The 14,397-nt window shown below is 37.4% G+C and overlaps 1 protein-coding gene across 1 annotated transcript in view; it reads left to right on the top strand.

Annotated features, from left to right (window-relative positions):
- The window catches only part of CPNE8 (copine VIII), a gene marked incomplete at its 3' end in the record, with an annotated part of 93,789 nt that overhangs the window by 49,369 nt on the left and 30,023 nt on the right, over positions 1-14,397 (top strand). The window contains exons 10-11 of the mRNA XM_009695907.1: positions 6,327-6,368; positions 12,188-12,263. Of these exons, the coding sequence (XP_009694209.1) occupies positions 6,327-6,368; positions 12,188-12,263 (118 nt within the window). The remainder of the gene's footprint in view (positions 1-6,326; positions 6,369-12,187; positions 12,264-14,397) is intronic.

Genomic DNA, 14,397 nt, shown 5'->3' with positions numbered 1-14,397 from the left:
TCATTGTTTGTAATCGTTTGATACATGTATTGAAATTATGTAATACTTTGCTCAAATTGATGATTTTCCTATAAGTGTGTCTTTGAAACAATCTTCAATTTGAAATTTAGGTAGTTACTTTTCTACTTCAATTTTTATTTTCAGCTTCTGTGTATGTGATTACCATCCATTCATGTACATTTTATGTTACTGTGGTACATGATTTTGCCATGGTGTAACTCAGTTGCATTACTTTATCAAGCTAATTATTCAGTGAAATGTGTACACTAAAATTATTTTATAAGCTAAGCAGAATGCTTTCACAATAATAAATTTAAAGCTCTGTCTTTATAAGCTGCTTCTTAAAAAGTCAAAAGCTAATTGACTTGTGATTTTTTTTTTTTTTTTTTTTTTCCTTGTGTTTTTTTTTTTTTTTTTTTTTCTAGGAAAGTGGTATTGTTTTTATCATTTTTGGGGGCAATGGCCATTTTTAGTCTCTCCTTCCAGATCTTAACTGCTTTATTTGATCTGTGATACTCTTCCAGTACTTAATGTCATGTTCTTTCAAACTGAAGAAAAAAGGGTTCTCCTACATTGCTAACATTCTCCTTGTGAAATACTTGATATGGTGGTTGTCAGCCATGTTGGTTACTCAATTAGATGCAATAAAAATGCAGCAATTCCATAATAAGGACATTCTAATCAAATAGAATTTTTAACTTGTATATGAGTTCATCTGCATAATGCATAAGCAAAATAGTGCTCATGAAGCTAGTCTCTGGACACTGCACTATTTATCGTGTTAAAGAAAAGGTTTTCCTAATAATTAAAAAAGATGCTATGGTAGAGGCATATTGAAATAACTCCAGCATTCCAAAAGAGAACTAAAAAGTATAATAACATGCCTCAAATTATTGTGTAACTACTGTTTTCTCATGTTGATTCTACTTTGAATACTTTCAACATAATGTGCTCAGGGAATGCCTTATGAATAAAAGACTCTGGAACTTCATAATCCTGCCTACGCCAATCATACTTCAAATTAAGAAATGCTTGTTAGCTGTCAGATTAATTCAAATTGGTGTCTGCTGATAGTCCAGAAAAAGCATCCAAAGTTTGAGGTTTTATTTATTTGAAAACTTTGTTCTAAAAGTAAATATTAGATTCCTAAGCTCAGCATGATAGTACATAAAAACACAAACTCCAGAAGTCTCTTTCAGATAATGATAGTTTCACAGATCAAATTTTGGTGCTCTGGGTGCTGTGATAGATGTGAAAGTTGGGAATGATGTCATTAGTAAGAGTATATCACAGTAAACATTCATTCTGGGTTTGGGGAGAGTCAGTCTTCAGTTAGTGTATGCTTCTGAGTGAGCTCTGTCCACATTTTCATTGTGAAAAGGCCAGGATTTGCTTAATTTTTCTTGATCTATGTAATCATAGGATGGTCTGGTTGGAAGGGTCCCTCCCGAGCTTTCTTGTAGGCCTCTTTAGGTACTGGAAGGCTTCTATAAGGTCTTCCCAGAGCCTTCTCTTCTCCAGGCTGAACAACCCTCAACTCTCTCAGCCTGTCCTCATAGGAGAGGTGCTCCAGCCCTCGGATCATCTTCGTGGCCTCCTCTGGACTTGCTCCAACAGGTCCATGTCCTTCTTGTGTTGGGGTCCCCAGAGCTGAAGGCAGTACTGCAGGGAGAGTCTCACCAGAGCGGAGCAGAGGGGGAGAATCCCCTCCCTCGACCTGCTGGTCACGCTGCTTGTGATGCAGCCCAGGATATGGTTGGCTTTCTGGGCTGCAAATGCACATTGCCGGGTCGTGTTTAACTTCTCATCAACCAACGCTCCCAAGTACTTCTCCTCAGGGCTACTCTTAATCCATTCTCTGCCCAGCCTGTATTGGTGCTTGGGATTGCCCTGACCGATGTGCAGGACCTTGCACTTGGCCTTGTTAAACTTCCTGAGGTTCACACGGGCCCACCTCTCAGGCCTATCAAGATCCCTATGGATGGCATCCCTTCCGTCCAGCTTGTCGACTGCACCACACAGCTTGGTGTTGTCAGCAGACTTGCTGAGGGTGCTCTCCATCCCACTGTCCATGTCACCAACAAAGATGTTAAACAGTGCCCATCCCAATACCGACCCCTGAGGAACGCCACTCATCACCAGTCTCCACTTGGACATCAAGCCATTGATGGCAACTCTTTGAGTGTGACTATCCAGCCAATTCCTTATCCACTGAGTGGTCCATCCATCAGATCCATGTCTCTGCAATTTAGAGACAAGGATGTCAGGCGGGGCAGTGTGAAATGCTTTGCACAAGTAATCATACAATATGTTTTCAGCCATCACAGGGATGGGATTTCAGTACTACAGTAGCACTTAGTATCTCTAATAGTTTTGTTCTCTTCTTTCTTTCTCTTAATATGAGCTCTCAAATAGCACTTACACACAATTATTTGCTGCATAAAAGTTTTGAGACAGAGATAACCTAAACCCCAACATTCTCTAACCTTGATTTTTTTAAATTAAAGATTTTTTTAAATTAAAATAGAAAACCCATCCTCTAAACTGTGTCCTTTAAGATAAAATAGCGGTGTAGAGACGGTAAAATATCAGTATATGAAGATTTGAAAGGCCTTTTAATATCTTGCATCTCATGCAAAATAGGTAAAACTCAAGATCTGTGATTAATCCTTTTAATATGAAATAAATTTCAGGAGAGAGGAGCTTTCTTCAAGGAAGAATTACTCTCATTGAAGTTGCATGTCTGAAGATCCTTCTCAAGAATTTATCTTGGTAATCTTAAGAATTTATCTTAATAATTCAAGTTTTCTCACTGAGATGATTTGGCTATGTGAACACAGATTTGTAAGAAAATCCAAAACTTAAGTCCCACTAAACCTTATGTAAATCTTAACTTACTAGTGTGTCCTGTCTATCTTAATTGTAACGGGTTTTCAAACCTGGAAGTAAAATAATGGTTCTCTAGGGGAAGAAAGCTCTGTGATATTACCTGTTTTACTAAAATATGGTTTCCTTTCAAGGGTCAAATACTTGGTGGGATAAAGTAGATTTGGAGCTGTTCTTGACTTTATTCCACAGAACAACTTTCAATCAGTTTTCATTCTAAGGTGACATAACCCAAAACTGACATTCCACAAGAGGGATAAAATGTAACAAAGGTTGTGATCAGAGCCATGAAATTTGAGTTAAGAGAAACATCCAGACAAAGCAACTCCTTCTTTGCCTATTTTGGAATATCATAAAACATGCGAAAAACACCTAGGCATGACTTTGGTGTACATATATCAGCTGTTGGTCATCCTTATCCCCAGAGTCCCTTTGTAGTAAAGAAAATTATTCAACATGTATTCAACTGTATCTCATAGGAAGAATGGGGAGCAGCTTCCGTGGAAGTAATTGCTTGGATTCCTGTCCCCTCTATTAATACCACAGACTTGATGACTTCACTTCATGTGAAACTGTTCGGAAGAATAAAAATAAGCAAGTTGTTGCTTAAAATGTGGAGAGTCTGGAGGTGTTATTTTTCTATCCCATTTTCAGTTCATTTTAGGCTGGGTAGGATTCATTTTTACTGATAGTTGAATTTACTTATATATATATTCTTTCTGTAGTAAAAGAAGATAAAACTATATACTATCTCCATCTTGATATGTTTCCTGTTTCATTAGTGATGTTGATGGTAATATGCTATATAGTATTTGTGTTTTAAGAAATCCACTCTTCAAGTAAGTATGTAAAATAAGATTGATTCTTTACATAGGAAATTTTTGTTTTCTACATTTTGTCTGTTTCCCAGTCATCCCTGAAGCAAGAATAGTTAGAGCTGACCTCAGAGGTTCACTTTACTCATAAGGAAACAGTTCATCTCCACATTTGTCTTCCATTTGCAGCTTGTACATGTGTATAGAATCATAGAACGGTTTGAATTGGAGGGGATGTTAAAGACAGGGACACCTTCCACTGGCCTTGACACTTCCAGGGATGGGGCATCCATAACTTCTGTGGGCAACTTGTTCCAGTCTCTTATCACTCTCACTGTAAAAAATTTCTTCCTTATGTCTGGTCTAAATCTACCCTCTTTCAGTTTAAAATCATTTCCCCTTGTCTTGTCATGACAGGCCTTGCTAAAAAGTCTGTCTCTGTCATTCTTATAAGCCCCCTTTATATATTGAAGGGCCACAATAAGATCTCCCTGGAGCCTTCTCTTGTCCAGGCTGAACAACCCCAACTCTCTGAGCCTTTCTTTTTAAGAGAGGTATAGTCTCATAAATGTGAAGTAATGCATAGGAGGTACATGAGCTTGGTTATTGGATGGGGCTTTGAGCAACCTGGTCTAGTGGAAGGTGTCCCTGCCCATGGCAGGGGGGTTGGCACTAGATGGTCTTTAAGACCCCTTCCAACCCAAACCATTCTATGATTCTATGATCATACTTTTAATTAAACTGTTTTGATGTCCTGTCTCTGCATCCTGATTCACACATGTGTTGGATTTGGCTGAGCTAGAGTTAATTTTCTTCAAAGTAGCTAGTATGGGGCTAGGTTTTGGATTTATGTTGGAAACAATGTTGATAACAGAGGGATGTTTTAATCCTTGCTGAGCAGGGCTTACACAAAGTCAAGGCCTTTTCTGCTCCTCACCCCAGCGCCTCACCCCACCCCAGCACCGAGGAGGCTGAGGGGGGCACAAGGAGTTGGGAGGGGACACAGCTGGGACAGCTGACCCCACTGACCCAAAGGATATCCCATACCGTGTGACATCATGCTCAGCAATAAAACTAGGGGGGAAGGTTGGCTGGGGGGGCCGCTGCTTGGGGACCAGCTGGGCATCAGTCAGTTGGTGGTGAGCAATTGTTTTCATTTGCATCACTTGTCTTTCTTGGATTTTATTTCTCCCTGTTATTTTCCTTTTCATTACATTTTTTAAAAATTATTGTTACTATTTTATTTTATTTCAATTATTAAACTGTTCTTACCTCAACCCATGAGTTTTCTCACTTTTGCCCTTCCAATTCTTTCCCTCCCTGTCCTGCTGGGGCAAGGGGGAGCGAGTGAGTGGCTGTGTGGTGCTTAGTTGGCAGCTGGAGTTAAACCGTGACAGCACGTTAGCCAGTTGCAGATTCATCAGGGGGGTGCTCAAGAAACTGTATGAAACCATTATGTGCTTAACATTTTTCCTGAGGTGCTTCTCTGAAAATTAGCTGATTAGTTACTGTTTTATACTGTGAAAAAATATTTTAGATCCATGTATTATTTTGTATGTATAATAATCTACTAGTTTGGCTTTCAATTCTGATATTTAAATGAAATAAATTAGTTCTCCTATTGAAAAAGTGTTTACGCTAAGCACTTGCATGTTGGCGGACTTTAACATTTTACCACCCAGCTTGCCCACCAACTCTTGACTCCCTAAGAGGAGAGTGAGTATTCCCACAGTGTCCAGGGCAATCTGTCAGTTTGGGAAAAACTGGTACCCAAAGTCTGCCTCTGTTGTGTTCCCCCACCACGATCTGCTTGTCCCATCTCATTCTAGGAAGCCAGAGTCATGGTTATGTTGTGTAATCTGATGGTTATCTAGTTGTAGTCCAATGGAAGAATTGAACAACTATCCTGTTGGCTCTGTAGGAATTTAAAAAAAATTATGCTGCACTTTTCTGTTCTCTTTGGTTAGTTAGCCAAGCAGCCTCCTCTGTTGAGAGCTAGGGGGGAGTTTAAGAGGGGAAAAGTGCATTTAAGGACCAAAATGTATGGACTAGAATTCCTTTCTGCTTTAAATGTGCTTTACTTTGTATTGTGAACATTGCTTTTAATCTGTACTTTGCTGCTTAATAATTTTGTTTTATGAAGGCCTTCTCAAGCTCTGCACACTTCTTCTCAAATATGAATATATTAATTTTTTCTGTAAGATATTATTACCCCATAGTAAATATCCATTTTCCAGATAATAGCATATACCAAAGAAGCTTTCACAATAAATTCTAGTTTGTTAATATTCTTAAAAACTTTGACAATATTTTAAGGTTTAAAGAATTGTCTGTAAAAAGTCAGAGAATTTAGAACATCAGCAAGTAAAAATATATTGGTTAAACTTCCAATGTTTTTAATTGGTTCCTTAGATTCTGCTGTATTTTCCTATCCATTTATGAAGATATGTTGGATAACCTGAGTGACTTGCTATTTTCTGCCCCATGAGAAATTACTGGAAAATTCTGCCTTCTGGGTTTGACACAATTGATGCACCCATATGATATTAAAATACGAGCATTAAAGGCAATCTTGGTACAGTTTAATACATGTTTTAATAGGGTTGTGTTTTTTTAATTTTTTAGGACAATTAAAGTAGAAGTGTATGATTGGGATAGAGATGGAAGGTAAGACGTTAACTGTATTTTTAAACTTCAGGATTATCCGTGCATATTTATACACATGTTTTAAAACGTATAAATATATAGTGGTTGGAACAGGACTAGAATGGTATTTGTCAATATTTGGAGTACTGGTAAAAAAAATTTTGCTGTGCTACAGTTCTGTTTTGTTTTGCAATTGTGGTAAATGCTGATGTGTTAGCCTATTTCAAACATGATATGTGTATATTCGTACATGGAACAAGCAAGATGTAATGCTTTGTGATCTGTAAAATCAGTTTTGTGACTCTCATGTTATCAGTTTATGTACATGTATGAAGAGAGGCATAATCCATTTTATAATCTACTTTCTTTTGCTTAAAGCACTGCTTCATAAACCATTGCCTTTCAAGTATGATAAAATGCATGACCCTGCAATTGCTACTTCATGGTTGCCTGGATATTGCAATGTAGAAACTACCTATTAATTATCATAATTTCAGATTGGGTTTGAATGTTCTTTTCCGTGCCTGTCTTCATCAAAACGTTGTAAACTCTAGAGTTGGAAGACCTGCATTTTAAATAACTTAATAGCTAGAAAGAGGATGGTGGAATATACATGGAATTTCTGTTGCTTAATTCAAGAGGGGCAATCTTATTCAAGCTTGCTGTCTGTACTGAGCATACTTTTTTTTCTGAAGAAATTAGCCTTTCAAATTGCCTTTATTTTGACAAACAAGATAGAATTATTTTTTTATTAAACTGGATTGATACCTCTTGTTCTTTTAAAAATGTTTGAACTTGTATCTTAATATTTTGGTTAGAATCTGTACTCATAAATCATGGTACTAGAACTTGTATGTCACACAAGAATATGTTGTTTTCTGTTTATCTTTAAGTTGGTCTGTCTTAATTATTTCCTATTAATCTTAATTTATATTTTTAAATATATGGATACGTACTTACATTTGGATTTTTAAGAGTATATTATTTATTATACAGTAATGTCTTCAATATTAATAATTCAATTTCCCTCTAGTATTACAGCTAATGATACTGTGCTTCTATGGCCCAACAGATCTTGTAATTGTCATAGGCAAATTTATCCCGTCCTGCCATTCATTTCCTTGCTGTCAAGGTCCAAAACAAGTTTCAGCTTTCTCAGCTTATACTTTTGTCTTTTTGGTTCCGTCATGAAGCCTGTGGATTTATGAGCATTCTTATCACATATTTACCCTCTATAAATACCTGCTAGTGCAAATTCATCCTTCTTGATTAAATATTCACTGGAGAGACAAAATAATATATTCTCGCAATTAAAAATACAACAAATTAAATTAACAAAGCCATATTAGTAAAAAATCACTGCATCAGTGTAATGATGAATTTCTGTTAGCATCCTCTGTTCCTCACATAGATTTGCCAAATCCTTAAAAATGTGATATATTTATACTTTTGTATATAAATTACAATATTTTTGGAAATAATCTAACAATGGAAAATTAAATTGTATTGCCAAGTTAATAAAAAATAAAAATTTTATTTTATTAAGGTATCAAACCCCATGTGAGGTGCCATTTCATCCAAAATCTGAAACTGATGTAGGATTAAAAAGGAAGAAATCTGAAAAATAATATAGTGTAGCTACAGTTCTGAGTGAAATCTTCAATATACTGTGGAATTCAGGCAATCATTGGCCTCTATACTCTCCCAAACAATTTGAAAGACTATCTGCTTTTGCTCACATCCCACTCTGAATACCTATAAAATTAATATCTAAAAAACAAGAAGTGAAGGATACTATTTACATGTATTCCTTTTTATTCTAATTGTATGATTCCCCCCCCCGCCCCCCCCCTTTGCTTTCTACCTTTATTGAATTTAGAAGCAGACAGAACACTGACATCTTACATATTAAATTCCTCAGGAAGATGAGCAAGCACTCATCTTGTAACTTCAGACAATGTAAAAATCGGACAACTAGATTGAACTAGTCATTTAAACTACTTCAGTAGCTTACAGGGGAAAATGGTCTGACTGAATCCATCGTAACTGAAATAAATTGCCAGTTGGTGGTGCCTACGGCTTAACAGTGATTGTAGCAAGAACCTTAGTGCCTAGTTAAACTTCGACATTGCCAAATGTATCTGGCAAATGAATCCCATTCAAGAATTAGTCTATCGATTGTTTGTACAATGCTGCTGTTAGTTTGTATTACCTTCCATTTTTTGATGGACTCTTTGTTTATAAGCAGTTGTTACACTAGCTGATCACCTCACTATGCTGAATCTGTTTGCTCCAGAGATGTGCAGCCTGGGCAAGAGCAACCTTGGGAAAGATCATGAGAACACCTGCTAGATAGCAAAGCAAGTTATACTGAATATTGCAGCCTATTCTGCAATCAGTAAGGCAACGTTACTGTGCATATGCTTGATTTCTGAACCTTGACTTGACTTGACTCTCACTTCTTGATTCTTAGAGGGTTTTTTTAACTTTTTCCCTGTTCTGTGTTATATGTGCTTTGAAAAAAATGGCACCAACGTGGTGTTGGGTTGGGTTGAACTTCTTACTGTCACATTCATGAATTACATTAAGAGTAGTTGTATATTCTCAGCTCTTGTTTATTTTCGAGCATCACTTACAGTTTCTTGACTAAAAGTAATACAGGACCTTTGTAACATTAACACTATTAGGTATTAAATATTTCTTTATCTCAAACCAGTTTTTGCACTAAAATTGTCAAAATGTGAACCACTTGTTCTAATTGCTACCTTTTATTGCTTCTAAGAGCTGTGGCAACCCCAAAAATATTTGGTGCTCTAAGAAGTCACAAAAGTTGTTTTTGTTACTTTGGACAAGCCCACTAGTGTGAAACAGACTGACTTTTTTTGTTGTTGTTGAGTATCCTTATCAATGAAGTACTTGCAGACAGGTCTTACAGAAGGAAAAAATAAGATGAGGTGCAACTTCAGATCAGCACATCAGCGATACACTGATGTTTTTATTTTTCTCTGGAGGCTGTTTCACTAATTTCAGAGAAATTGTTACTTAGCATACATGGTGCAAAAGCCATTTCACAGAATTGACGTTTGTCATTTTTTTCTTTAATTTTAAAACTGTAAATATTACCATGCTAACCTTGGGCCACCAAAACATTCATCTGAGAATCTAAACACTGCAGGAGAGATTGTAAATCTCAGATTCTAGGCTCTCTCACCTTATTTCTTGTCCTCCATCTTCATCCTCTTTCTCCAGCTAGATAGTCGATTTTTAAATTATTGCACTTTTCCCCTTACTCATTAACATATTTCTGTTGATGTCCTTTCATCCATTGTTTTTTGTTTGCTTTAGATCATTTAAAAAAACCAAAGTTAATACAATTCTGAAAGTGATTCTCAGCAGTTCAAAGCATAGTGCCAAAAGTGGAAGATTTAGAGAGATGAGATTCAAGTGATTATTTTATGTGCTGATAGTCTCTGATTCAGTGTTCTGATATGCCACTCATAGACAAAAGTCTTTAAGTCTAGGAATATTTGGTGTTAGGAAGGCAAAGAGAATAACTTCTTTGGATTCTCAATCCAGAGACTAATAAGGAGATCCATTTGGTGAAGCGTGGTTGTGAATATTGGGAGGCATCAGTGCCTTGTTTTTCTTGACTAATACTCTTGATGAGTTATACTTCTGGCAAAGGCAAATGATGTCCAACAGGCACTCATCTTTCAGAGCCAACCTAGTGGAGGGGCATACATCTGTCTGAATACTGAGTGTTAAGATCCAGGTTCCTGATCTTTTAAGTACAGAGAACGCTCATACTGATTATATACACTCATGCCTTTTTAACGAGATTAGTCAGAGGAATTGTATCTTTCTAGCTCAGTTCTTGTCAGTCTGTGTGTATTGCCACAAGGAAAGGAAGTTTTCCAGTGTCTCTTAGAATTAAAGAAACAATTACTTTTAAGCACTACAGTTGTTTTTTTTTCCCAAGAGACAGCCCTATCATTGAGGTATTGTTTGGATTTCTGCCTTTGAAATATACAGGCTGACATGAAAATTTAAGGTGAGAACTGTTATGAAAGGGAAAGCTTCCTCTTTAACCGAGGTGCATTTTTCTTCAATGCCATGGTTACCAAGGTTAAATACAGCTTATGTGCTACAGCTCATATAGAAGTCAAGTTCCATAGCCTGTACTGATGGCTTCCTCTGTTCCTCTGGTTAAATAGTCATTTGCAATCTGGAGAGCATTTAATCAAAGGAGATGATACCTCCAAAATATGTTTAAGAAAAGTCTTAGTCTTTCTGTCTGGGAAGCAATTTGCTGATCTCCAAACTGGAAGGAGAGTGTTTCATGAGAGGTGGTCTGTTCTGAATCTGAGTAATGAGGAGTGTCTTCACCATATAGTATTTCTCAGGCTTTCTTACAGGATGCTTTGCTTATTTCAAATGCATTAGCATGATGACTGGACCTTTTAATTGTTTCACATGTTTTGTGAATGCATGCGGGTTTCGGAAAGTGAGAGTTATATTTGGGGTTTGTTACTGTCATTTCATATGAATAAATCCAGAAAGAAATTTCATGTTGCTATGGATTGTTTCCATTTTTCCTCTTCTTGCAACATTCAGATTTATTTAAATTTGCTTTTAATATTTATAGCTTCATTAGAAGTGGCTATATTTCTTAAAAACAAATTTTACAAGTAACAGTCATAAAACCTTGACTTTCGTTCTTTGACCATTGGAGGGCAGGTAAAAAAGTTAGTTTCATAGCTCACCAGATGTGGAGGCAGAGTGTAGAGGAGTTACAATGCCTTGTTAGGGAACAACTGTGAAAACAGAGGAGGATGGGGCAGGGGGGAATGGGAGTTGGAGCAGCAGTGAATAAAGTTCAGCTGGGAAGAGTGGAGAATGGGAACAGGTCTTCTGAGTGCTGGGAGTTGTGTAGCCAACTGTTAGGCACTCACCCCTGCGGTCGCTTCCGTTCCGGGTACCTGCCTGAGATACGAACCTGCAGTTCAGTCACTTCTGGCACGCCTGGGGTTTCTGTGCCCCAGCTCCCTGACCCCACCTGCCTTTCTCAGGGATGCTTCATCCGCTATACAGTGTGCCATCCCCTGGTTAAGAGTTGACAAAACAATTTTCAAAACACGTGACAGCACAGGAGTGTCAAATGCATTCTCGGAGCAGGAATAGAATTTAGAAAGCGAAGCTTGATAACCAGTGTGTTAGTGTTAGGTTAGGATCTACTTTCCAATGGTGTCTAATACCATAAGCTGAGTAGCCTGAGTGGATTGCTTTTCTCCTCCCAGATGGGTAGATATAGCAGCTGAAATAAGCTTTGGGTCTTCCCCTTAAAAGTACCATTCGGTATCACATTAAACAAATTGTCAGGGCTGGTCTTTTCTGGTTTAAGTTACTCCTTTCACACTCTTAATACCTCCCTTTCTCTCACGTAATCTCACACATTTCAGAGTCTGTGGTGCCAGTGGTCATCCAGTGAGAAGATGGTGATAGTCTTTGATAGCCCACTCTGGTTTTTTCATACTCTGTAAGCTTACATTGGAGTCAGATCACTAATTTACAGCCTAGTCCGCATTGTGCAGCTAAGTTAAGCAGAAGCCATCAGAAAGATTCAAGCTAATGCTTTTCACCTCTAAATTTTTATTACAAATAGAGTGAAAACACAACACAGGGAGAAATAAAGATTTTTAAGCAAATTATATCTTTTGCCATTACTCCTGTCTTGGATGTCAGTTCATATTGCTTGTGCTTCTCTTTTTCATAAATAGATGTAATACATGTTGAAATTACTAAATGCTGTGCATTTCATTTGAAAACTTTTTTTTATACAGCCATGATTTCATCGGAGAATTCACCACAAGTTACAGGGAGTTGTCAAGAGGGCAATCTCAGTTCAACGTGTATGAGGTAAGCATTGTGAGCATTTACTCACTTTCAGCAAATAAATGAGAACACTTCCAATGTTTTCATGGCAAATTGATCAAGTCTGCACAGTGCTTGTCAAAATCAAATTTTGGAATTATTTCACATTTCTCCTTCTATAAAGAGGAACAGAGAATCTGAAAGTGTTTCTTCATAAAAAGATTTAAAGGCAAGTGAGTACGTGTGCATGTAGATGCGCACTGGGCTCGATAGGGCAAGAAGAGCACTTCAGGCAGCTGAGTTGGTATGACATAACTTGGAGCAAATACTGGGTTATCCCCATTTGTATATAACAATTTGTCATTTATTTCTCCTTTTACCAACTGTTATATGTGTTGTGTGCTATTTTCTCCTATCCAAAGAATGGTGATTCCTGCATCAGATGCAATCACATGTCTTTGATCTTAAGTGCAAACTTTATAAACTTTAGAGTTTGGATGCAGGGCTTACAAGTGACAGAGAATTTAGCTTACTTATTGGTAGGGCTTTTTCATGTTACCCTCTTTTCTCAAAAATTTGCACCTTGTTTCTGGTTTAGGATTCATACATCTGCCAGCTGCTGGGACTGACAGGCATTTGTCAATTCAGTTATAGTTTTGTATTATTAGATGATTTCTAACTGTGGTAAGACATTATCATGTATTGTAGGTGAATGCAGACTACATCCACATTCCCTCTTACTCTTCTTTCTCTTCTCTTTTCTCCTCAGGACCCTGTGACCAAAATTGTGCAGGCTTTTTTATTTCAGATCTAATAAATCCCTGGTTTAAGACTTCTTTCTTAATTTAGTCTGAGATTATTGGGATTTGCAAAAAAGTAAACTTTTTTTTTCCCAAGATCGAACTTTACTGAATCTTCAAAATATGCTGTAATTTATTCTCAGAAGCAATCAATTAGTTTGTACAAACAAAAATTGAGATGCACAAAGTAGAAGTCTCATAAAGGCACTAATTTTTGTCATTTTTTTCCTTTTTTGGAAAAGTCCCTTTAAAAATTATCCTAGATAACAGTGTGTGGTACTGGATCTTCCAATACTGTGAATGTGTTACCCAGCTAGAAGCAGTACAGGTGAGTTAGAGTTAAGTTGCATCTGAGCTAGTAAGTTCTGCCTAGATTGTCGTAGTCTAATGATCAGTTCTGGTGCTGATATAACGTGGTTATCCTCCTTTTAGGACTAGAGGTAGGAAGTCTACCTACACTATGCTGTGTATATGTACTGGCTTGTTTAGGTCTGTGTCAAGTGTCTGCACTGCATTGCATCACTTACTTGGAGTTGTCTTCCAGAATTCCTGTAAAAGGAATTGGTTTCTTTCCCATGGTGAAACAATGTGGAGTGTTTCAAGTTCGACCTCTTCTGTTCTTCTCTTTTTTTTTTTTTTGTGTGTGTATGTTTGTATACAAAAGCCAGGAAATTTTAGCCCTAATTTAGATGATATGGGTGGTAGACAACCAAGGCTAGTTGCCTGACTGCCCTGTGTTTCCTTTCACCATTCCTTTTTCACCTAGCAGTAGCCTAGTGCTTAGGTACACAACAGTACCTAGGCATCTAGTTCACCATTATGATGATAGGCATTCCTTTTTTTTATTTGCACAAAACCCCACAGCTGTCTTGTGATACTGATGAGGTGGTGGTGTTTGGGAACAGGTGGCCTGCTTTATTAGAGCAGTGTTATCATAAAGAGATACTCCCTGCAAGGGCTCAAGAGTAGCAATTTTCATACGGTAATAATGCATATATTCCAGGCACCTGTATATTCCCATGTGAAAATACATGCTATTACATTTTCACATATGTATGCGTATGTCCAGCCATTTGTGTTACAGCTTTTTAGCACCCTCCACCTCACACATGCTCATAGACAAAGTGTATTGATTGTGCCAGATGCTTGCAGTTTCTCTAAGGTGGAGTGCTGAATCTAGGTTTTGCGCTGTAGGTCTTTCATAGCCTCACTTACTGAGATTTGCAAACAGCCTTCTTTGGTTTATTTTTAGCTTCACTATTTTGTTGTCTTTCTCAGTTCTGTTCTCATTTTTGCTGTCTTTCATTTCTGCATACGAGTGTTCACACAACACAAGAAAACTACCATTTAGGCAAGGCACAGTTTGTGGTCTTTCATAG

The sequence above is a fragment of the Cariama cristata genome, unplaced genomic scaffold (genome assembly GCF_000690535.1).
Source record: "Cariama cristata isolate BGI_N322 unplaced genomic scaffold, ASM69053v1 scaffold4252, whole genome shotgun sequence".
Taxonomy (NCBI): domain Eukaryota; kingdom Metazoa; phylum Chordata; class Aves; order Cariamiformes; family Cariamidae; genus Cariama; species Cariama cristata.
Note: the sequence above shows the minus strand (reverse complement) of the source record. Positions and strands in the feature narration are given on the sequence as shown.